This window comes from Eptatretus burgeri, chromosome 14 (assembly GCF_056783735.1).
Source record: "Eptatretus burgeri isolate ZD-2024b chromosome 14, Ebu_testis_v1, whole genome shotgun sequence".
Classification (NCBI taxonomy): domain Eukaryota; kingdom Metazoa; phylum Chordata; class Myxini; order Myxiniformes; family Myxinidae; genus Eptatretus; species Eptatretus burgeri.
The window spans coordinates 54,147,405-54,173,099 of NC_140974.1; the positions used below are offsets into that span (position 1 = coordinate 54,147,405).

Consider the following 25,695-nt stretch of genomic DNA (forward strand, 5'->3'; position numbering starts at 1 on the left):
AAAGGGAGGATTTTTCATTTGTTTACTCTGACCCCTTGTCTGTATTTAAATCTGTGTGGAGGAGTCTCAAAATTAGATTTTGTTTTACTTCATGTTCCGTTTATATTATTACGTTTTGAATTATTACCATTATAAATATTTGATTTATTGTCATTAACTCCCCGTATTTACTTCAGTTGCTTGTGTTGTCCACTTGTGGGTTCGAGTATAAAACCCGTGTGCCTCCGTCCTTGCCGTCCTCCCATCCCGCGCGCAGCATAATCTCTCGAGAATCTTGGCTGTTCACCTCCAAGGGAGAACTGTTCGGCTATCCATCCAGGTAGGACATGACAATTGGACACGCTAACCCCCGAGACATGACTATATATATATATATATATATATATATATATATATATATATATATATATATATATATATATATATATATATATATATATATATATATATATATATGAAGAGTAAAAGTGATGAATACGCATCATTATTGAGATGGTGTGCCATAAGTTCATCATATGTTTTTCCGTGGTGAGCACTTGCCTCATGATGGTGGCAGTACTGGTTCATATCCAACATTCTCTGCTGTTATTTTGTTGTTGTAGTTTGTCTTCGCGTGACTGTGGTTGGGGCTACCTATACATCCAAGTGTAGTTGCTGCTTGTGGAGGTGTTGTTTTGTTTGAATGAAATGAAGCATTGTGTGTTGTTTGCCGGGGTGATGTTTGTTTTGATGTGAAGGTCCGCTTAAAATGAATGAAATTAAACATTGAGTCCATTGTCTACTAACGTCCTTGTCCTGTACCTGATGCATATTCAGGCTCATGCACAAGCCTTAAACAATGTAAAGAAATCTTCATACTTTGTGATGTTCCTTTTGCCTCAACTGAACAAAGAAATGTTACGAAGAGTGACTTGACTGCATTCCACAGGGCAAAGGTTAAATTTGACTCGGGGCTAAATTCAGTTGTGATTTATAGTTCGGATGGAAGAGGACATGTTTGCAAAGTCAGAGACTACGGAGGACTTGCACATGGTATCCCTAATTAAATGTAAATTTTAGTTATGGATACCATCTATAAAAGGATCATAGTGTGAACAATGTCCAAACTCATGAATGCCTAATTAATTTTAGGTTATTTTGGACATGTGGATAGGAATGTTTACATTTATAGTCTTTCATTCTGATATTAAAGGCAGGAGAGCAGCACACATCACCGTGTTCGTGATAACAATGGCGTCGGTTTGACATGGTTGAAATAAAGTACGAAAAGAAAGTTCACTACACAGATACATCATCATCATCATCATTATCATCATCATCATCATCATCATCATCATCATCCCACAATTAAAGAGTGTTTGGTTGTTTGCTTGTTTCACTTCCATGCACTCCTGAGCCACTGGACAGATGGAATGAGTTCAAAACTGTGGGTGTATGGTACTCAGGGTGTGCATAGGACTGTTTTAGGGGTATCACAAGATTCTCTCTGTTTAAAAATGTATGGCATCACGAGTGGTATTACAAGTCATACTAAATACGCCAATTCTGTGTGTATTAACCCATTCTTTTGCGAATTATTTGCAAATAATTATTACACGACTTCAATGTTATGTTATTATACGACTGAAATACGAGAGAATGTCCTGCTCATCGACTTAAAATAATGAGATGGACATATTTTTTAAGTTTCCTTTTAAACATAAGAGTTAAATAACAGGTTACGCCAAGTGTGGGCCCGTTGAGGAATAGCAAAGAAAGATTTGGTTCATGATGAAAACGAGATGGCAGGCTTATTAAATATAGTTACTGTATTTTGCTTCAACATTGAGATGCGAATCGTCAGGGTAGTAACCCACAACTGAAAGAATCTATCTGGGGTGTGAGGAAGGGCTTTTACAGAGAAGTTTCTGGATAAAATCACAAGCTGGTCCAACACGTATGCCTGGTGTTGGCTTAATGGTTAGGGTGGTGGGCTTTGGATCCTTGGGTCCTGAGTTCAAATCCCGCTCAGCTGTTGAATTAATACCTGGTGGGGTTAATTCGGCCTGTCATCCTTCCGAGGTTGGCAAAATGAGTACCAGCTTGCTGGGATACTGTGTCGGAGTGGCGACCCGTCCAGGATTGTGTCCAACAGCCAAGGAGACTGCTTAAGCAGCACCAACACTCTGCACATAGTGTGGTCTAAATCTCCTCTCCTTCACCTCCTGGTCTATCACATGGATCTAACACGTGGAACATGTCTTTCAATCGTGACAAATCTCACACTCTCATGATGTCTCTCCAAAAGGACTGTCTGGAACCCCACCCCTCCCCCCCACAATCTAATTTCTCAACAATCCTCTTGAAGAAATCCTTTCATTAAAACTTTTAGACCTCACTATCTGCCATGATCTTTCCTGGGAAAGCAACATCTCCAAGCTGGCCTCCAAAGCCAGTCGCCGATTGGGCATCCTCCGTCATGCAAAGTTCTTATCTGAGCTTCTGACCATATACAATGCTTTCATCCATAGCTTGATGGAGTACTGCTCTCCCCTCTGTGCTGGTGCTCCCACCTCTCACCTTTCTCAGTTTCACGCTGTGAAAACCAAGGCATTAAGGATCATTTGTATCTCCCGCGATGAGACTGAGTCTTTGGGTCTCTCACTCTCTCGCCAAATCTCACCACACCACAGTGGTTTCTGTGCCTTCTACCGTCTCCTCTCTGGCCTCGCCCCCCCCCCCCGGCTCTGTCTGCTATCTGTCCCGCCCATATTTCCGCAGGGCGCTCAAGGTCCACCAACAAGCCCCTTCTGGTTAAACTACCAAAATTAAGAATCACTGCTCACCTTCACTCTTTCATTCCTCTTTTTCCCACCTTTGGAACAAACTCCCACACACTCTTCAATCCCACTCTTCCCTCAAGGTCTTCAAAATAGCTGTTCTCCACCATCTCTTTTCTACCCCCGTTAATCCACCCCAAACCCCCTCCTTCATAATCCCTGCTTTCCTTCCTGAAAGTCCCTGTCGTGTCCATCTTATTTACCCCATGGAACCTGTCACCATCCCTCTCCCTTCCACAGATCTCATGTGTCTATTCCCCACTGTTTTGTGCTTCCCTCTCCCATCCCTCTTGTCTCCTGCTCCCCTTATAATATGTTATCTGTGTTAGCTCTTATATGAGCCTTGGCATTGTATATAAAAATGAAGAAAACGAAAAGAAAAGTTACAATGAGGCATGGAGGAAGGTAAGTAGTGAGGAAAGGTAAAACATGATAAAGCTCCGGGGCAGAAAACATGGATCCAAGAGTTCGAAGGAGGTTTCAGAGAAACTTTTGGGTAAATGTGAATTTAACAAAGCAGATGGGGGGGGGTCTAAAACACCTCCTTACACCCACTAAGGAATGGGGTCAGGGATCATTTAATATTACCTTTGACATATCTACAAATGGTTAGGCACAAAAGAGCGATTTTTATTTAATCATTTATTTATTTATTTATTTTTATTATCATTATTATTATTATTATTATTAAGTTTTTTAATCCAAATTATTTTCAATTTTTTTGCCTAAAACTCTCTGGCACTCACTGATGAACCTCTGAGAGTTTGACGATGATCCGTTTGGCCATTTCTGAGAAAAATGGTGACACACACATCCAGACAGAGAGACAGACACACAAATGGCTCTATCAGGAAGTCGCTGGACTTACTATTGAGGGATGACCCCCAGATGCTGCATAGGTTTAATACAATACAAATCCTCAAGAAAATCAACCGACATACCAACTTTGAAATCGATACCGTACAGTTCTTACCAGTCGTCTGTGAAGGATTTCACATCCAATAACATTAATAACTTAATATTCACTTAACCTACAGGAAAATTAATCTCCATCCAAGAAAATGGAAGTTTTTTAAAAGATAAAAAAATATTAATAAATGAGATAAAACCCCCACACCCCCCGAAAAATACAGACTTTAAAATGGTATTAATGTGGGATTTTGTTTTTCCCTTTACGAAGCCGGAATGCTAATAGCGTTGCCCCACTGGACGGCCAAGCTCAGTCACTGCTTGAACCAGACCAGTTGCCTTATAATCGCCAGTGGATGCAACGAGCCTTCTACCGATATCACTAATTATGTTGGACGTAGATCAGCCATACACTCTCGTTGTTTCAATGGTTCGAATGAATAAGTTTGGCTGAGGTGGCATATTTGTTACATTTCAGGACTTCTGCATCGGTGGCAGCCACTCCAGCCGTTTGAGGCTGCATTGGAAACATGTGACAATGGTCAAGCCATCCGAGCAGGTGATTTCACCAAGGTCTATACCAAGGGTTCCAGGACAGATGGTATCCCTGCCCCATGAAGGGCATGTTTGACCACATCGTTTAAGGTCTAATGTCTAAAAGATCGACTGGTACTGAAACGGCACAACAGACCATGGTGTCCTAGTGCATCCATCATACTGCCGCATTGACATTTATGTCGCTCACAGACAGATAATCCAACTCATAGTACAATCGCAACCTGTAAAGACTTCGGGTCAAGCTGTGTTCCCAAAGAGGGAACAGTGACTGTGAGAAGCCACATCCCACTTTCTTTTGTGGCTGCGACCAAAAGACGGACTCTCGTGACCTGATCTGCACTGTTCAACAAGCTGACAAAATAAATTCTTGCTGCCTCAACGTCCCATGCTTTTTGGCTAAGCCGGGACAGGCCTTCTGGCTCGCAAACACCACTATGGGCTGAACTCCATGACAACACTGCCACTGTCAACTCTCAAAACCTCTTATGTTTGTGCCAAACCTCTTATGCAGGACAGAACGACATTGACTAATGGTTGGACTGACTGCAATGAGGAGATGAAGCCAGGGAGAGCGATATCAGTAGCCCTCCTGAAACCCAGACCTCCCTGCTTAACTGGGACCATAGCTTGCATCCAAGAAAAATCATTAAAAGCAATATTAGAGATTTTACTAACAGTTTTGCAAATGGTGTGGTCAAAAGCTCCTAGCTGTGCATCATTCAGGTAGGAGGGACATGCACACAAGATGTACAGGAGCTTGGGCAGAGCGAAACAGTTTTTGAGCAGCACAAATGCTTCATGTGCATCAATTTGCTCCAGATGGCCTGCCATATGGATCAAGTCTTCGTGATTTTCGATAATAGCTTTGAGCGAAGGCCTTGGGGAGATCGGAGCACCAAGAAGACTACAGTGATTGATCAAAACAATCTTAACATCAGGGGGCACTGCCTTAAATATGACCTTGGTAAGCTGACAGTCATCCAGCGGTGCATTGTTAAGGATTGTCAGCTCACACTTACCACCATTGATCTCGAGGTCAATGTTGGTCAACCGAGCAATGACATTCTGGAGGTCAGCCAGCACTTTTGCGGATTCATCCCAAAATGATGCGTCGTCAAGGTACCATACATTGAACTCTGAATGAACTTCCCTGGCTATTGGGTCGATGCCCATGGAAAAAAGACCTTTTTTGCTCCGAAAAAAAACAAGACGCACGGCTTCGGAAACCTCTTCCTGCAGAACCATGTTAATGAACAGGGTAAGAGAAGAGAGTAAGTGCCCCATCCCCCCCCCCGCATCAGCAGATTCCTTTCCCAAAAGAGCCTGAAGATGTCCTGGTCTGAGCCCATTGGGGTCCGCAGCCGACCCAGATGGAAAAAGGTTCACCGCGATTCAGACGGAATGCTCAGAGAGAACCACCAGAGTGCCTAATTCACTGTCGGGTGCAGCCGGTAGGTTGAGGTCAGGCGTGGTAGCCGGGTGTTTGACTTTGAGGGCGTTGGTCATTTCGGCGGATTGTGGGGAATGCCCTCACAAGACGCCAACTCTCTGATGGCCCCCATGATATCCATATTGGCAAATTTGGCTTTAACCCTTCAGTTGATATGTTGAGAGTTGTCAGCTTTACGAGGGTTAATTGTGGAGGTACCAGAAAGGATGATTGGATCTCAATGCATAGTAATAAGAAGGGGACAAGAGTGGGTAGGACCACACCTGCCAATCAACATTGTGGGGGTGGGGCTGTGGAAACATGTGCCAACCACACCTAAATGGGTGTGGTTAATGGTATATGTGTTACAAACATATACAGCAATCTGTATATGTATATACAAATGTGGCAAAAGTAACGCCAATAGAAAACGACTTTTTAAGAAAGACATCACTTGAAAGGGTTGCCATAGCTTGAAGCCTCGGCCTAGCGGCAGGTTTGTTTGTGTCTTCTTTATTTATTTGACATCGCACGTATGGAGATGAACACTCGTTTTACTCTGCGTACATTACACATCATGTGCAGTGGAGAGCTCACCTCCCTGTGCCTTGTATTTATTATTATTCGTTTTTTATGCTTCTGCACACCGCCATTGAGGCCCGGTTGCAAGTCACCATCGACAATTGCAAAAAAAGAGACGTAATTACTCTTTAATGAAGAATGTTTTCGAGTTTTTTTAATCCTCAAAAATAAGAAGAGAAACATATAGTCGAGTAAAACGATTGGCCTTTAAAAACCCTTCTTAAATCGTCCTCATTAGGGGGACAGGCATAACACAAACAAATACACTACACATGTTGTGTATTTTCTGGTAGGTAGATAGGTGTGTGTGTGTGTGTGTGTGTGTGTGTGTGTGTGTGTGTGTGTGTGTGTGTGTGTGTGTGTGTGTGTGTGTGTGTGTGTGTGTGTGTGTGTGTGTGTGTGTATATGCATGTATATGTATGTATATATATATATATATATATATATATATATATATATATATATATATATATATATATATATATATATATATATATATATATATATATATATATATATAGTCTGGTGTTAGCGGTTTGGGATCCAAAAGGTCCTGAGTTCAAGCCCCATTGGCCGCTTGAATTAATACACACCAGGAGGTTGACTCAGCCTGTCATCCTTCCGAGGTCGGCGAAGTGAGTACCAGTGCACTGGGCCCGTGTATACCCCATTAGAATAGGTGTACCATATCCCTGTGTCGTAAGTGGCGACCAGGGTTGCGTCAGGAAGAGCAACCGGCATAAAACCTGTACCAAATCATTATGCAGATCATAACGGATGATCCGCTGTGGCGACCCAGGGAGCAGCCGATATATATATATATATATATATATATATATATATATATATATATATATATATATATAAAAATACACATATATGCATATATATATATATATATATATATATATATATATATATATATATATATATATATATATATATAGAGAGAGAGAGAGAGAGAGAGAGAGAGAGAGAGAGAGAGAGAGAGAGAGAGAGAGAGAGAGAGAGAGAGAGAGAGAGAGAGAGAGAGAGAGAGAGAGAGAAATAAATATATATATATATATATATATATATATATATATATATATATATATATATATAAAAAATACACATATATGCATATATATATATATATATATATATATATATATATATATATATATATATATATTTATATTTATATATATATATATATATATATATATATATATATATATATATATATATATATATATATATATATATATATATATACACAGCTCTGGAAAAAAAATAAGAGACCACTCCAAAAAAAAATTAAATCAGCATCTCTGCATGTATGGCAGCCATTCCATTCCAGTGTCTGTTGAATTCCAACACAGGCACAACTCATTCTACTTAGTGAGGTACTGATTAGGTGATCACCTGAACCGAATCTTATTTAACAAGGAAAAGTATGAAAACCACTGCTATGGTCATCACTATCCTCTTGAAATAGGACCAGCTGGATGGCAAAAACAGTGCGAGTAGTACCTCAAAAGTAATTGGAATCAAAAAAATAACTCTTGACCATGCCAAAAGAGTTGAAAAGAAAAGTTTTGAGTGAGGAAAAGAAGGGTTCAATTCTGGCTTTACTGGCAGAGGGATACAGTGAGCGTCACGTTGCTTCCATCCTTAAAATTTCAAAGACGGCGGTTCATAAGAATAAGGTCAAGCTGCAGACATTGGGGACAACAAAGCTACAGACTGGCAGAGGGCAAAAACGACTTTCCACTGACCGGGATGACCGCCAACTCATTCGAATGTGAATCAACAACCCTAGGATGACATCAAGTGATCTACAAAAAGAATGGCAAACGGCAGCTGGGGTGAAGTGCATCGTGAAGTCGTGCAAAGCTAGAAAAAAGCCCTTCATCAATGAGAAGCAAAGAAGAGCCAGGCTGAGGTTTGCATTGCAAAAGACCATAAGGATTTGACCGTAGAGGACTGGAGTAAGGTCATCTTCTCTGATGAGTCCAATTTTCAGCTTTGCCCAACACCTGGTCGTCTAATGGTTAGACGAAGACCTGGAGAGGCCTACAAGCTACAGTGTCTCGCACCCACTGTGAAATTTGGTGGAGGATCGGTGATGATCTGGGGGTGCTTCAGCAAGGCTGTAATCGGTCAGATTTGTCTTTGTGAAGGATTCATGAATCAAGCCACGTACAAGGTTGTCCTGGAAGAACACTTGCTTCCTTCTGCTCTGACAAAGTTTCCCAACTCTGAGGATTGGTTTTTCCAGCAGGACAATGATCCATGCCACACAGCCAGGTCAATCAAGATGTGGATGGAGGACCATCAGATCAAGTCCCTGTCATAGCCAGCCCAATCTCCAGACCTGAACCCCATTCAAAACCTCTGGAATGTGATCAAGAGGAAGATGGATGGTCACAAGGCATCAAACAAAGCCGAGCTGCTTGAATTTTTGCACCAGGTGTGGCATAAAGTCACCAAACAGCAATGTGAAAGACTGGTGGAGAGCATGCCAAGACGCATGAAAGCTGTGATTGAAAATCAGGGTTATTCCTCAAAATATTGATTTCTGAAATCTTCCCAAGTTAAAACATTAGTATTGTGTTGTTCCAAAATGAATATGAACTTGATTTGTTTGTATTATTTGATGCCTGAAAACAATGAATCTTTGTTGTTATTTTGACCAGTTGTCATTTTCTGCAAATAAATGCTCTAAATGACAATATTTTTATTCGGAATTTGTGAGAAATGTCAGTAGTTTACAGAATAAAACAAAAATGATCATTTTACTCAAACACATACCTATACATAGTAAAACAAGAAAAAACTGATAATTTTGCAGTGGTCTCTTAATTTTTTCCAGAGCTGTATGTATATATATTGTTGTGGTTACCAGATTCGCAAACCACCATTCAGGTCCCTTAGGTGAGGTATCTCGGTAAGTGCATGTGTAGTTAGGCCCAAACCCGTTGTCTAGTGGGAATACATGTCATTTATACGTGCTGCGACTCTTCAGGATAGCCGTTTTTCTTTTACTATCTTTATTTTGGACCAATCGCCACCATCACAACCACAACATCAACCACCGACCACAACCACCGCTTCACCACAACCGCCACGACCTTTACCGTCACAACTCGCCACCATCGCATCGCCGCTGCGTCTCGCGCCACTCATGGGCACCGATGCTGGACTCGGTAGGGCGCACGTTGAACAGCGTGTACAAAATCACGGATTTTCTGCTTCAAAAACGGATCCAAAACGACACACGCCCACTTTTTGCCGTCCAATCGGTGAGCGAGGGGCGACTGGCCTCGCCCCAGGGCGATCGATATATGCAAATTTGTGGATCAAAAGCCTTCACGCCCACTTTTGTCGGGCCAATGGGGAGAGCGAGTTGAAAGGTCAAAGGGAGGGAGGTCAAAGGCGAAGTTACGGGGGATAAAAGGACGGTGTTCGTCAGTAAAAGGAGGAGTAAGAAGTCGGAACGAGGAAGAAGGGAGTCGTAAAGGTCGGAACGAGGCGAAGGAGAGTCGGAACGGAGGGGACGAGCTGTGGAGAGGCGGCGGAGTCGGACGAAGGGTGCTCGCGTCCGTGCAAGGAGCTGCGCGCCCGAGGGAGGCCGGCAGCGCGACCTGGCCGAGGTGGAGACGCTCGTCGCACACACAAAGATCCTCTATACCCCGAGCATCAGCAACCCCCCTCCTGTTTCCCCCCGCGCTGAGATAGTGCGACCAAGGGGGCCCCGTTCCCACCCCCTGCCAGGCACAGGCCACGAGGCCCGCGGGATGCGGGGGCCATCGCCGCTCCGCGTCTCATCACCAGACGGGTAGGCCCGACCAGGTCTCGGCCCCAGGCCTACCTCATTCTTGAGGGTATTTCTTTTCCTTGGTTTTGGGTATGTGTTGTCGGCGCCGTCTGTGAAGTAGAATTGTATAAGTGTTGCCGTGTGCTCGGTAGTCGGAATTAGCTCTGCACTGTGTTTTCACTTTTATGTTTGCTTTTTGTGTAAATGGAATTGTGTTTTCTTTTTTGTGTGCATTTGGTGGAATTGTATTTGTGTGCTTCCCGTGTGCCGAGAATAAACGTGCTTTATTGTTGAACTGTTCTCCCGCTCGCTCGTCTTTTCCCCATTGAACCCCATCTTGCTTCACGTAAAGGGTTGGTAGTGGGCTGAATACGCCCGATAATTAATCGAACCGTCGAGGTCGACGATAACACCGCTCGGTTATTCTGATAGTACGGAACGGGTCGCTAAGTGGCCCGTGTCCGAAGTCGACCTGCGGCCAGGTGCGATCGCCCGGTCTACCCCTCCGCGTGGGTACTTAGGTAGTTCGAATTCTGGCGAGCAACCCTATCCCACGCGGGGGCTGATTGGCTCGATCGCGGTGTGACCGAAAGGTCCACCCGTGACTGGTTCCCGGCGTTAGTCCGAGAGGGTCACGACTGGATTGTCCGTCCGGTGGGCGACGTGCCGCGATTCGAGTTACGTGGCCGTCGCACGCCGGCGGGCGCGAATCCGCAACACTGGTGTCAGGAGTGGGATACAAATTCATCGCCCTCCTCGCGGCACTGGTATTGGAGAGCGGGACAACAGGCTCTCCTGTCTCCAGCGAAATTCACGGGAATCGGTCCAGGGGTGAGAGAAGCGACCCCCGATTCCCTCCAAATTACGAGCGAGTTAAATTAACCCTTCACGAGAAGCAAGATGGCGTCTCAAGGCGAGCGGGAGCCGGGGGTATTAGAAATGTATATGTGTAGTAATGTAGAATCCATGGCCCAGGATGGAATCCCCGAGCAGGAAATGTTGATTGTGCAGGAACACGGACTCGCCCAACTGAACCCAGGGCCCGAGGTGGGTGCGGCCGCAGTGTATGACACCTCCCCCCCCCCTCTCCACCAAAACCCTTCCCCGACCCCTGCCGAAACGGCTCACCCAAGCGCACCCGACATGACCCAGCTATACACCATGCTGGCAAAAATGTATGCGGAAACGACAGCGAAGATGATTGCGAACATGAACAAGCAAATGGACGAAGTAAAAACGAAGATGGATGCAAACACAACTGAATTTATAAACGAAATGAAAGGCATGAACAAGCAAATGAAGGAAGAAACGAAAAAGCTGCGGGGTGAAACGCAGAACATGGGCCGATGCCTGCAGGCGGGCATGAAGGCCGTGACAAAGGAAATAATAGTTGAGACAAGGGAGGTAAAGGGTGAAGAGTTGGCAGAGACACGGGAGATAGAAAAATAGAGGAAAGACTACACGAGGAAGACGGGGTAAGTGACGCGCACACACACACGGAGGTAGTGGAGGATAATGGGGGTGAGCTCGCGGAGCGTGCAGGGACCCGGTGCGAGTACCTGGATGGCCTCCTCCAGGAACGAGGGGAGGGAGTATGCCCCCTTGAGGTGAGTCACGACCAGGTGAGTTCGGTCGTGCTTTGCGAGGTTGAGAGGAGGAGTGCTGTGGACGGGTGCACGGACAGCTTGGGGGGTATAGAGGCCCCGGAGACCCTTGTGGGGACACGAATCCCCAGTGTGGTTGTCCCTGTGTGTGTGGTGCAAGGTGTGAGTGCGTCCCCGTGTGTGGAAGCGACCCCGTGTGTGAGTGGTGTGGTGGCGATGGTGCCAGAGTGCGTGCTTCCCAGCACGCCGGGTGTGGATGGGGCACCGTGTGTGGACGAGCACGTGTGTGTGAGTGAACCGGCCTGTATGGATGAGGCTCAGCGGGTTAGGGCCCCCGCGTGTGTGGGTGAGGAACCGTGTGTGGATGAGGCACGGTGCGTGGATGAGGCACAGCGGTTGAGTGCCCTCGCGTGTGTGGGTGAGGCACCGCGGGTGAGTGCCCCCGCGCGAGTGAATGGAGCACCACGTGTGAGTAGTATGGTTTGTGTGAGTAGTGAGGCACGCGTGAGTGAACGGCCGTGTGCAAGGTCGCTGTGTGCCAGGGAGACCGTGTGTGTGAGAGAGCGGTATGAGAGGGAGATGTCGGTTGGCATGCGGGAGCACGCAGCCGCGTCTCCCCGTGTGAATGTGATGGTGTGGACTGTGTGCGTCGTGACACGCAGGTATGCGTGTGTGGAATGGCGACGGAGACGGCGACAGAGGAGAGAAAGCCGAGTAGCGGCTGTAGCTGTTTCGAGGACCGTGCCGGGTTCACCCAGCAGTGAGCACGCGGTTCGTGCTGTGCAACGCACGAGACCGCCACGTGCTCGCTGCAGAGTGAAGTCCCGGTCCGGAAACGCACGCGGTGGATTTGCCGATCCCGCGGACGGACAAAGTTTAGGCAGGTAAACGGATTTGGACCGGACGGGTTCTCCACGCGATCGTGTGTGTTAAGCTCCAACGGGCAAAGCACATGTGTTCGCGTGGGAAACCCTCCGAGACGTGGGGCTTGTGTTTTGCACGGTGACGTCATGGCTGCACGTGGGGTTGGAATCCGGCAGGAGGGGTATCTCTGCCGGATGGTCCCGTCCAAGGAGGGACGAGGAACACGTGCAGCTGCATGACGTCACGGGCAGGTGCAAAGTGCGCGAGCTCTGAGTTGCCGCGCAGGTGCTGCGCATGGAAAAAAAAAAAAGCAAGCCTCACTTTCGGGTGTACAGGATTCCTGGGCAAGGGGTGAAAGACCCCCTTACCCTGGGCACAGGATGGAAACTAGTTAGGGGGAAGGGTTAGCTTAGTTAGACCGACTCCATGGGGCAGGGGTAAGTCCTCATGGAGTCCGTGGAATGGATTAGTTAGAGGGATTGTAGTGAGCTTTAGGTTGGGAAATAAAATGAATTTTTTGAGTTAGGAGACAGAGACAGACTGGTGAGTGTGTAGAGGGGACGTAGCTTAGCTACGTAGTGTTAAAAGGAACGTGCTGTAGTTTAAGGGACGACGTGGGAGCACGAGTTAGTTAGGGGATGTAGTTAGGAGGATGGCAGAGTTCAGTGGTGTGTGTGTTGAAGAGTTGTTGGTGAGTGAATTGGAAGCGTGTACATGTTGAGTGAGGTGGAAGCATGTGCTTGGTGAGTGAGTGAGGCCAGCGGGTCTGTGTGTATGGAGCGAGATGGGGAATGCATGGTGCGATGAGTGATTGGGGGAGGAGTGACTCCGCCCAAGGGACCCCGGGGTCAGAGTAAAGTGAGTTAGCTGGGTTAGTCAAATTGAAAAATGGAGGTCGTTTTGTTGTTGGTGGGAAAGTAGGCTCGAGACCCATTTGGAGGGTGCAGGAGCCCTGTTGACGGGCTTGGGAGCGTGGCTGCGAAAGGTGAGTATCGCTGAGTGGGTACCCGGGCACCAGGCTAGTCGGCCGCGGTAAGCCATGGGCCCATGGGGGGCCGGGATAGAGTAGTGGGCACGGGTGCGCCTGCTTGGTGCGGGGGCCCGGGGCGCCATTAGCCGCGTGGGCAGTGCAGTGGGCACGGGTGACCCTCGGAAAGGGGCCCGGGAGGCCGGCCTGCCACGTGTGCGTTTCAGGGGAGGTGCCATGGGGGGCACTCCCCGGTGTTAGGGAGCTGGTAGGCTCGGAGGCAGTGTAGTGCCCGGGGGTGCCATAGCGGGAGATTCGGCAGAGGGTCGTGCCTGCCAGAGAGAGCCACGTGTCCCAGCCAGGAGACCGTGTGAGGGCACGGAGAGAAAATTGGGGGGCGAGGCCCGAAATTGTAAGGACACCAACACAGGCGACGGGAATCTGGGTTGTTAGAACCAATAGTTTAAGCGAGAGGCGCTTGTTGAAAGCCCCGGGGTAGTTTAACAGTTAAATGGTTAGGATAGATTAGGAGATGTACCCCTCCGCACCATCCATCCCCTCGCTGTCGTTGTGGGCCGCTGGACCCACTTGGTGTTAAGATCGCCGAACTCTGGGGAGGCCATTCTGAGGCTTCGTTGGGCCTCGACACAGGACGTTAGCTCTCCCTTGTTCCCCTCCGGGAAGGGAACGTAGGGTTGGGAGTAGGCTAGGTGACAGAATAGGTTAGCCGAACAAGGACGATAAAGGGGGGTTAGGGGAACGATTTATAGTGGGGAAGTAAGAATAAAAACAACAAAAAAATAAGTTGGGGCTAAATTGGGGTTTGACAAATTAAGGGAGTGGGTATGTACAGTGACAGGCAAAGGCGATAGGTTGGGAGGGAGACAGGTAGGTAGGTCCGAGCCCGACTTCCAAGTGGCCAGCACCACCGCAGTCCCTCCACCAACCTCCACTGAACGGCAAAGGCTAGCCAACTCCATCGGCTGGCCGTGTTTTTCTTCGAGGCGGAGGCCGGCCAACTTCATCGGCAGCTGTTGTTTTGCTGCAAGGCCTGTGCCATCGGCTGGCCGTGTTTTGCTTCAAGGCCTGTGCCGGCCACTTCATCTGCAGCTGTGGTACTTCAAGGCCTGTGCCGGCCAGTTCGTCTGCCGGCTGTGTTTGCCTGCAGCGGCCTTCTTCTGCGGGCTGTGTTTGCCTGCTCACCTTTGCCATGCCATGCCCACTGCCCATGTTCACAAGCCCCGTTCAATTTTTGCTTTGCCCCCCCCCCCTGTTCATTTCCATGTGCGCCAGGATCTGAAGGCAACAGTTTGCAAGCTGCGAGAACTGCCCTGTTGGCAGCTACAACACGGGCCTGCAGTGGCAGCCCGTGCACCGTGTTTTGCGTCCATCCATTCATCCATTCATTCGTTGTGCTCATTGCGTGTGCCACTTGAGCTGGCACGGAGACTGCGTTGTGCAGCCCAAGCACCGTTGTGGTTCACTGCGTTCAGTTCAAAAGGGAAGGCCTTGGACTGCGTGTGAGCAGCCAGCCACGTTCCCTGTCACCTGCATTTTTTGAGCCAGAGACTGCATGCGGGCAGCCTGGCTCCCTGCTAACTGCTTTTCTTTTGCAGAGTTCAATGATCCTGGGCCATGGTTTAGTGTAAAATTTGTAAGTTAAGGTTAAGATGTACTGTACATATGAGTGCGCCCCCGGCATGTCTGTCTTAGCGCCGGCAATTTTATTTAAGTCGTCCGTGTGAGTGAGTTTGTTTAGATAGTTACGCAGCCCTCAGGTTATTTATTTTGGGGACACGAATACCATGAATGTCGCACTCAGGGATCCGTAGGTAAAATGTACTAGGGGAAAACTACACATGATGGCACACGAAAATTTGACGACTCGGGACGAGTCTGTAAAAAGGAAGGGGGTAGTGTTGTGGTTACCAGATTCGCAAACCACCATTCAGGTCCCTTAGGTGAGGGTATCTCGGTAAGTGCATGTGTAGTTAGGCCCAAACCCGTTGTCTAGTGGGAATACATGTCATTTATACGTGCTGCGACTCTTCAGGATAGCCGTTTTCTTTTACTATCTTTATTTTGGACCAATCGCCACCATCACAACCACAACATCAACCACACCGACCACAACCACCGCTTCACCACAACCGCCACGACCTTTACCGTCACAACTCGCCACCATCGCATCGCCGTCGTCTCGCGCCACTCATGGGTACCGATGCTGGACTCGTGTAGGGCGCACGTTGAACAGCGTGTACAAAATCACGGATTTTCTGCTTCAAAAACGGATCCAAAACGACACACGCCCACTTTTTGCCGTCCAATCGGTGAGCGAGGGCGAATTGGCCCCCGCCCCAGGGCGATCGATATATGCAAATTTGTGGATCAAAAGCCTTCACGCCCACTTTTTGTCGGGCCAATGGGGAGCGAGTTGAAAGGTCAAAGGGAGGGGGTCAAAGGCGAAGTTACGGGGGGATAAAGGACGGTGTTCGTCAGTAAAAGGAGGAGTAAGAAGTCGGAACGAGGAAGAAGGGAGTCGTAAAGGTCGGAACGAGGGCGAAGGAGAGTCGGAACGGAGGGGACGAGCTGTGGAGAGGCGGCGAGTCGGACGAAGGGTGCTCGCGTCGTGCAAGGAGCTGCGCGCCCGAGGGAGGCCGGCAGCGCGACCTGGCCGAGGTGGAGACGCTCGTCGCACATAATAAAGATCCTCTATACCCCGAGCATCAGCAACCCCCCTCCTGTTTCCCCCGCGCTGAGATAGTGCGACCAAGGGGGCCCCGTTCCCACCCCCTGCCAGGCACTGTCCACGAGGCCCGCGGGTTGCGGGGCCATCGCCGCTCCGCGTCTCATCACCAGACGGGTAGGCCCGACCAGGTCTCGGCCCCAGGCCTACCTCATTCTTGAGGGTATTTCTTTTCCTTGGTTTTGGGTATGTGTTGTCGGCGCCGTCTGTGAAGTAGAATTGTATAAGTGTTGCCGTGTGCTCGGTAGTCGGAATTAGCTCTGCACTGTGTTTTCACTTTTATGTTTGCTTTTTGTGTAAATGGAATTGTGTTTTCTTTTTGTGTGCATTTGGTGGAATTGTATTTGTGTGCTTCCCGTGTGCCGAGAATAAACGTGCTTTATTGTTGAACTGTTCTCCCGCTTCGCTTCGTCTTTTCCCCATTGAACCCCCATCTTGCTTCACGTAAAGGGTTGGTAGTGGGCTGAATACGCCCGATAATTAATCGGGCCGTCGAGGTCGACGATAACACCGCTCGGTTATTCTGATAGTACGGAGACGGGTCGCTTAAGTGGCCCGTGTCCGAGTCGACCTGCGGCGAGTGCGATCGCCCGGTCTACCCTCCGCGTGGGTACTTAGGGTAGGTTCGAATTTGGCGAGCAACCCTATCCCACGCGGGGGGCTGATTGGCTCGTCGCGGTGTGACCGAAAGGTCCACCCGTGACTGGTTCCCGGCGTTAGTCCGAGAGGGTCACGACTGGATTGTCCGTCCGGTGGGCGACGTGCCGCGATTCGAGTTACGTGGCCGTTCGCACGCCGGCGGGCGCGAAGACCGCAACAATAATATATATATATATATATATATATATATATATATATATATATATATATATATATATATATATATATATATATATATATATATATATATATATATATATACACATATGTATATATACATATATATATATATATATGTATATATACATATACGTATACATGTATATACATATATATATATATATATATGTATATATACATATACGTATACATGTATATATATATATATATATATATATATATATATATATATATATATATATATATATATATATATATATATATATATATATATATATATATATATATATATATATATATATATATATATATATATATATATATATATATATATATATATATATATATATATATATATATATATATATATATATATATATAAGCCTGGTGTTGGCGCAGTGGTTAGTGCAGTGGCTTGGGATCCAAGAGGTCCTGAGTTCAAGCCCCGTTGAGCCACTGAATTAATACACCAGGGGGTTGACTCAGCCTGTCATCCTTCCGAGGTCGGCGAAATGAGTACCAGTATACTGGGCCGGTGTATACCCCGGTTAAAATAGGTGTACCATATCCCTGTGTCGTAAGAGGCGACCAGGGTTGCGTCAGGAAGGGCATCCGGCGTAAAACATGTGCCAAATCACTATGCAGATCATACGGATGATCCGCTGTGGCGACCCCTAATGGGAGCAGCAGAAAGAAGAAGAAGATATATATATATATATACATATATATATTTATATTAATATTTCGGCACGCCCCTTTTTTTGTTCCACCATCAGATTTTTGTTAGTGCATGAAATGAAACAAGCTTTGACATATAGAGTAATGATATTATTGTCTTCCTTTAGAGGCCCCTCAAAATTCGTTTTGATGATCATCTATATTAATATTTTGGCACGCCCCTTTTTTTGTCCCACCACCAGATTTTTGTTACTGCATGAAATGAAATTATATTAATATTTCGGCACGCCCCTTTTTTTGTTCCACCATCAGATTTTTGTTACTGCATGAAATGAAACAAGCTTTGACATATATAGTAATGATATTATTGTCTACCTTAAGAGACCCCTCAAAATTTGTTTTGATGATTATCTATATTAATATTTCGACACGCCCCTTTTTTTGTTCCACCATCAGATTTTTGTTACTGCATGAAATGAAGCAAGCTTTGACATATGAAGTAATGATATTATTGTCTTCCTTAAGAGGCCCCTCAAAATTCGTTTTGATGATTATCTACATTAATATTTTGGCACGCCCCTTTTTTTGTTCCACCATCAGATTTTTGTTACTGCATGAAATTAAATTATATTAATATTTCGGCACGCTCCTTTTTTTGTTCCACCATCAGATTTTTGTTACTGCATGAAATGAAATTATATTAATATTTCGGCACGCTCCTTTTTTGTTCCACCATCAGATTTTTGTTACTGCATGAAATGAAACAAGCTTTGACATATAGAGTAATGATATTATTGTCTTCCTTAAGAGGCCCCTCAAAATTCGGTTTGATGATTATCTATATTAATATCTATATTAATATTTTGGCACGCCCCTTTTTTTGTTCCACCATCAGATTTTTGTTACTGCATGAAATGAAACAAGCTTTGACATATAGAGTAATGATATTATTGTCTTCCTTAAGAGGCCCCTCAAAATTCGTTTTGATGATTATGGTAGTTAAACAGTTCATGTTCATCGGACTTTTTGTTATTCCTACTGCACTTCATTAGAACATAGATTGTGGATGGATGCGCAGATCCCAGGAGAACAACCTTTGCTGTACAGAACAATTCATATTATTGATGGATAAAAATGATATTTAATTGATATTATAATAAATTGTTTATTTAAAATATCTTCAAATTTTGTGAGTTTTTAGTTTGTTGTGAAATATTAGGTCCACGGGTCTCCGCATAGTGACCTACAGGCTTAAGTCATACTTCTGTTTACTACCATAGAAAATCACAGAACCATCTGATTGACATGCTGTGAACAGTTTCAGAATCAGCTAAATTCTACAACATATGAATATGGAGACGAAACTGATCCGGCCAGCTAAAATCGACAAGATATGAATATGTAGACGAAACTGATCTGGCCTTTTGGATCACTTTAAAGTAGGGTGCCCTGTAATTTTAATGCGCTCTATGGATCCTCCGAAACTCACGAATGGTACACGTTGTGTAGTCACTAAACTATGTGGTAATGTCATCAAAGTGGAGCTACTGAGGGACAGTCGAAGGGGAAAACCTGAATGATAATCAATGGATAAAAATGATATAATATATTTTTTTTTAAATACATTCATGCTATCTGTCTTTTACCATATGTTGCCAGTGATGCCTGTCTAAGATGGGCACCTTCACTAGTATATATATATATATATATATATATATATATATATATATATATATATATATATATATATATATATATATATATATATATATATATATATATATATATATATATATATATATATATATATATATACACATACATACATACATATAGTGGACCAGAGCCACATTGCATTTGGGTGGTTGGACTACAATAATTAATTTTACCATGTATATTTTAAATATTTATACTGTATTTAATGAAAAAATCATTACCCCTTCTTTCTTTTCAGTTCATTGTGGGCAGCAAAATTAACAAAATATGAGAGGGGAGATTTTTTTGACGAGTGAAATGCCAGGCCTTTAAACTGAATTCAATGAAAGTTACTCAGATATATATATATATATATATATATATATATATATATATATATATATATATATATATATATATATATATATATATATTTACAATTACTCAGGGAGCTATTGATAAAATTATGTTATACTTCCCTGTGGCTCCTGACTTTTGGATCACCTGTATATAGCCTACATACATACACAAATAGACAGATTTTGGTCGAATAAAATACACCATCCCAAAATGGAAGCTAACTGTACCATCCTCGGCAAAACACAGCTGTGGTTTCGAAGACAAGTGATTATATGGGGTTGAGATTTAAAATTATAGTTCATTCTACATGTACCAGACAAATCTAACAAAGCTACTGAAGTGACCGTGAAGCCATTGGGGGCACCACACATTATCAAACCGAATATGACGAACCTATCCTTTCTTGGATCCATTGGTTTCGATTTGAAAAACACAACCACAACCACAAATTTCAAGACTGATTATTGCAATAAATCATGTAAATAGCTGCTTCATAGCTGCTTTTTGGCGGTGGTCCATAGTAACTATTCATCATACACACCATCCACAACATTGTGATGTACGTTGTCAGGATACAACCAAGGGAATAATGCAGACAGAGAAGCTCGTTAACTCACCTTCTACCAGTGACGTAAGTAGAGTGACGTTGGCTGCTTTACGCCGCCCGGCTGGCAGGTTGAGACCAATCTTATCCAGTCTGTCCCTCAATGAACGGCCTCCGTTTTTTGACTTAGCTCTGCAGGCCATGGAGACAAATATGAGGAGCCAGCTTTTTTAGTATTCACCAATCATGCATTGATGGAAAGATGTTTGGAATGATATTCTGTATATATCCTCTGAAGAGTTTTCAGTAAGTCCTTAGAGTGACACAAAATCAAATGGAAGACCAAAAAGGAATCCGAAGAAGTAAAGAGCAAAGATGGAGTCATCAGGAGGAACCTGGATAGGATTCGGGTTTCAGCCGCTTCTTCACAACCCTCAAACCCATCCAGGCACAGCCAAGTGAGCCTTACAGAAAACGTTCTGCAAGAATTCACTTCTCCTTAGACAGATAGATAACAAAAGAAAGAAATAGAGAGTAAAAGAGATGAAAGATAAGAAAAAGCAAGAATTTGAATGTTTAAAGAGAATTGTGAAAAAAACTTAGAAAGAAGTGTAAAGTCAGTTTAGAAACAGCTATATCGGCCATCATTTTCACAACATTTTATATCGGTTAAGCTGAACAATCCTCTATTTTTCTTTCTACACCTGTTTGTTAGATTTCTGTAACAAACCTACAAAAGTAAATGTAAACGTTGAGTCATTGCCAGCATATACAGCATGTGAGTATGGCTCTCTGACTGCACAGTATGTACAGGTTGCATCACCAGGTATGGACGTTTAATATCTTCTTTAAAGCAGACGTTTGCACCGATCGAGAAATACTTGCATAATGCGTGAAGTCTCTACTATAAGCCTTTGATTCTTGTACAACAATGTGAAAGTCTCAAATACTTGTCATAAGGGGAGTTTCAAGATAAATTGTCCTCACCTTGTGGGATTAGTAAGGTTTCAAAACGACCTTAAGAAAAAGTGACAAAAGTGTGTAATTTAACTCCACACTTCAGCAGCACTTTGTCACCATTTAGTATATGTGATGCTTAAATTGACCTTCACAATTTTGCTAAATTCGATGGTGATTTTTTAGAGACACCACATTCATACCAAGCATTGGAGAACAACCCACAAACTGGTGGGACCTGGCTTGGATCCCACCGAGCAGTGGAGAATGACCCATGAACTGGCTAGGTTTGGCTCCGGCCGCAGATCCCAAAAAGTCATGCCGAATGACCCGCAAACCCGATGGGTTCTGACTACAGATCCCATAGAGCATTGGAGAGGGACCCGTGAACTGCTGAGGTTTGGTTCCAGTCACGGATCCAATAGAGCCTTACAAAATGACTCGCAAGCCAGCCCAGATGGAAAATCCAACAAAGCAGTAGAGTGCAACCCGTAAATTGGTGAGGCTTGGCTCCCACCATAGATTATACGGAACAGTGGAGCGTGATCTGCAACCTGGTGGGGCCCGGCCCCGACCACTGGTCCCACAGAGCAGTTGAGAGTGATTCACAAACTGGCGGGGCCCGGCCCGGCTGCGGAACCTAAAATAAGTTGCATTATAAGTTTGCATAAAGACAGCTGGTTACTAGCAGTTAGTTCGCTTTGTTGTTATGGTATAAAGCCAAGTGCAAGGTCGATAATGTTGCGGAAGGAAAAGGCAGATGCCACTTACAAATCCCATTCCTAGTTTGATTAATGATTTAAAAAACAGTTATTATCATCAGAAAAATGCCCTGTTTAAAAACTCGTACTCGAACATCGAGTTTTGGATGGCGGAGATCTCAGTTGTTTGGAATAAGCATTTTAGATATCAGTGATTTAAATAAACCAATTCATGTTTTTATTAAATCCCATTGATGGACATAATCAGCATTTTCATCGATGAACCTTGCTGATTGTGAAGCGACTTGAAATGAGATACAGAGTTAATAATTCAGTAAAGACTTGAATGATGACTGAAGGAAATGTTCATATTTATTATGTGCACATGGGATGGTGATTAGTTCGAACTGGTGCATATGGAGGGAGGAGGGGTGAGTGGGAGGGAAACTTTCTCCTCTATTTGCATATGTAATAAATAGCCCTTTATGATCAATTATATTTACATAGTGATAGTAAAACCTGGTCAATGATAGTTTACTCAGAGTGTGAAAAAACAGTCCTCTCCTCTTGAAGAGTAAGTTAAGTTCACCCTTTGCGACGCACAACCAACCAGAAATATTCACGGCAATATAAACATTATTATAGCATTTGTTTTTCTTCACAAGATGGAGGCTCATGGAAGAGGAAGGTATAACTGACAGTGGGACAAACATCAAGGGCATGAGCAAGCATGAAGAGAGGTAATCAAGGAGGAAAGGAAACACTGAAACTGGAAAGTAAAATGGTTGATTTACGAAAGCTCAATAGGGGTAATAAAGCGCACGGGTCAGAATTGAGGATGTGATAAGAGATGATGTTGCAGTGCATGCTTAAAGCCCTGGAGGGAAGAGTGAGACAGAACAGCCTCTGGAAGGAGGTTCCCTCAATGGGAGAAGTAAGGAATAAATGAGTTGGGGTGTGCAGTCAGCCTGTATTTTGGAAGTTTAACCAGAAAGGTGTTACTGGAAGAACATGTGCATCGTTAATGGGCTGGGTAAGGCTGGACTGAGAGAGCATAAGGAGCAATGTCGAAGAATAGAAGACAAAACAGAGAGACCACCGACCTGCTTGCATTGTGAAAGAAAACAGACTTTGTACTTCAGATTCCAATTATGTCAAGAGCTTCAGATATCACAGAATCCAGGAGAGACATGCTGTATGTGATGCTGGGGCACCAGCCCAGAGCAGAGAGCTCTTCTCAAATGAGCTATATACAAAGGCCTTGTAGACTGTGAGATTTTCCAAGGAAAGACTTGGATCGACGGAGGATGCCCAGTCTGCGGCTGGATTTCAAGGCCAGCTTTGCTATGTAATCGGCCCAGGAGAGATCATGATTAATGGTGAGACCTAGAAGTTCAAGAGCCTGAACCTCTTCCAGTGGATGACCAAGGAAATCGATAGCAGGTTAATTTAACGACGTCCTAAATGAGGCATTTGTGTTAAGATCAATGTTGTATTCATTTCAAGCTAGAAGGGCACTCGGTGATTAGTTTACGTTTTGTACTCAACTGATGGGCCGGATCTGGATTTGAACCTGAACTAAAATTTAATCAACTTGTTCTTGTCACCTATCCAACTCGTCCACCCAGTCTCGTACAAATCCGTCCGCAACTTTTTGAGATATTTTGTTCACCAACAACTAACAAACAGACAGATTGGAGTGAAAACAACTTCCATCCACCTCTTCGGTGATGGAAGTAACAAAAATGTATTTTTAAAAGCAAGATGGGTGAAAGGATGGCCAAAATTCCAACATATTTGCTCACACTAGACACCATTTAGATTTCCCCAAACACTGTATTATATGTCGTCACAGCATCACGATCATGGTGTGGTGATATGCTGCGACCGAATTTCAAAGATTATGTAACCATTGTATCTACTGACCTTCGTAAGACGCCACCAAGAAGTGAAGCGTTGAGGCACTCAGGTGGGGAGAGCCGTCTCTGCACCTCCCCAACGGTCACCTTGTACTTGGAAGTGGAGCTAAGCAGTGAAAGGCGTCCAGGAACCGAGCAAAACACCTCGTTTGGGTTGAGAATGCCCCCGATGAGGCCGTCTTTCCCCGGGGCCATTCCACCCGAACCCGTTCCAAATCCAAAGTGCCGGACCGAGTGTATGGATGCTGCAACACACAAATCAGAAATCTTCGGTGAGGTCTGGTTGAGTCGATCGAAGACTGCACATTGATGAAGAACCATGTGGTTGAGCATTTCACAGCAATATTCAGGCATAAAGGTGAACAGCTGAGCATCTTACATGGTGGACGTGATATTGATTTAACTCCTTTCAAATGAAAAAAAAAACATTGTGTTTCATAAGGTTTAACAATCAGATGTGTAAATCATTTCATCATTGTGCAGAGTATCTTCAGATTCAGCAGACCCAGTAAAAGCAACATCACACAGTTTGCTCATCCTCTCATCAAACCTCTCTTCTGCAGGGTGCAGGTCCCAGAACATTGTGCAGGTCTCTAACGGTACTTATGGGGCGTTTCTATGGACAATGCTAATGAAAAACCAAGAGAATAACCTTTGCAGCATTCATGGCAGTATGTGACATGACATTCCATCCGTTCCAGATAATTTAACCCATAAACGTTCCAGATTACATGACAACTATCTGCCTACATTTTTATTTGATGATAGATGATATCATCAGCCATAAACACAATCTACAGATAGAGTTTCCTTACTGTGAAAGGGTCTTGCACTGTTTTTATTTTGAAACAAAAAGCAGATTCACCGTTGTCCCTTATAATATTCACTCATCAAGTAAGAGTTCAGAATTGACGGACATGTAATTCCCAGTGCACTGAGAATCCTTTATTGTGATTCCAGTTCACATTTCACTGAGGATTATCTCACCCAGTTCACTGGGTGACTCCTAGTCAATTTATTTGTGAAAAGGAGGCATATTTAGACCTGCCTGGATCAACAACCTCTTACAATCAAGTCCTGTCCACACCTTCTCATGGCTCTCCCCATTAACCTCCGTCGTGAGGCGGAGGAACCAAGATGTATGGTGTCGGGTGGGTGGGGCTCAAAATAATTGGATGTCAGTCCATGGAGGAGATGTGACTATAACGAAACACCCCTTCACCAGGCAGCAGTGGTGAAGGTACCATTTGCTGGCAGATGAAATACTGAAGATGCTAATGGCAGGATCTGATATAAAATACAATAAAATAAAATTATGTTGAACGCTGATCTGTTCCAGACCCTGTGGGGCTGTTTCTGTATTATCCAAGTCTCTGGCACCTGCTCTCCATTGGATTTACGGTAGAGGAACCCAGAGAGTGTTGCTGCCCCTGTACGATGTAAGCAATCACTTAAAACCTCCAGCATGAGCAGTTGGTGGCTAAGAGGAGTTGGGGTGGAGGAAGAAAGACCTCAGTGGAGGAGTAGAGAGAATAGGATCTTTGGAGCAGGTGGAAGTCAATAGATGAAGCTCTGGATGTGAGTGGCTAGGGTATGATGGCCATACATTTTGAGTTGGTAATAGAGTGAAAGTAATTTGAGAGGGTAAAGATGATAAGGTCTTTCCGCAGTGATATGACAGCCCTCTTTAGGGATCGCACTGCTTGCTCCAGAACTTCCAG

At 44.7% G+C, this 25,695-nt stretch overlaps 1 protein-coding gene and 1 long non-coding RNA gene across 4 annotated transcripts in view; one reads left to right on the top strand and one right to left on the bottom strand.

The window, feature by feature from the left end:
* The window catches only part of LOC147013229 (uncharacterized), a 119,901-nt gene extending 119,528 nt beyond the window's left edge, over window positions 1-373 (top strand). Inside the window, exon 6 of the long non-coding RNA XR_015051238.1 lies at window positions 257-373. This is a non-coding gene — a long non-coding RNA (uncharacterized LOC147013229). The remainder of the gene's footprint in view (window positions 1-256) is intronic.
* Window positions 1-25,695, bottom strand: part of LOC147013230 (transcription factor AP-2-beta-like) — an 87,278-nt gene that overhangs the window by 30,914 nt on the left and 30,669 nt on the right. For all 3 annotated transcript variants that reach the window (XM_085854887.1, XM_085854886.1, XM_085854888.1), the window contains 2 exons: window positions 23,982-24,219; window positions 20,471-20,589 (listed from right to left, as the gene is read on the bottom strand). In XM_085854887.1, the coding sequence (XP_085711013.1) occupies window positions 20,471-20,589; window positions 23,982-24,219 (357 nt within the window). The remainder of the gene's footprint in view (window positions 1-20,470; window positions 20,590-23,981; window positions 24,220-25,695) is intronic.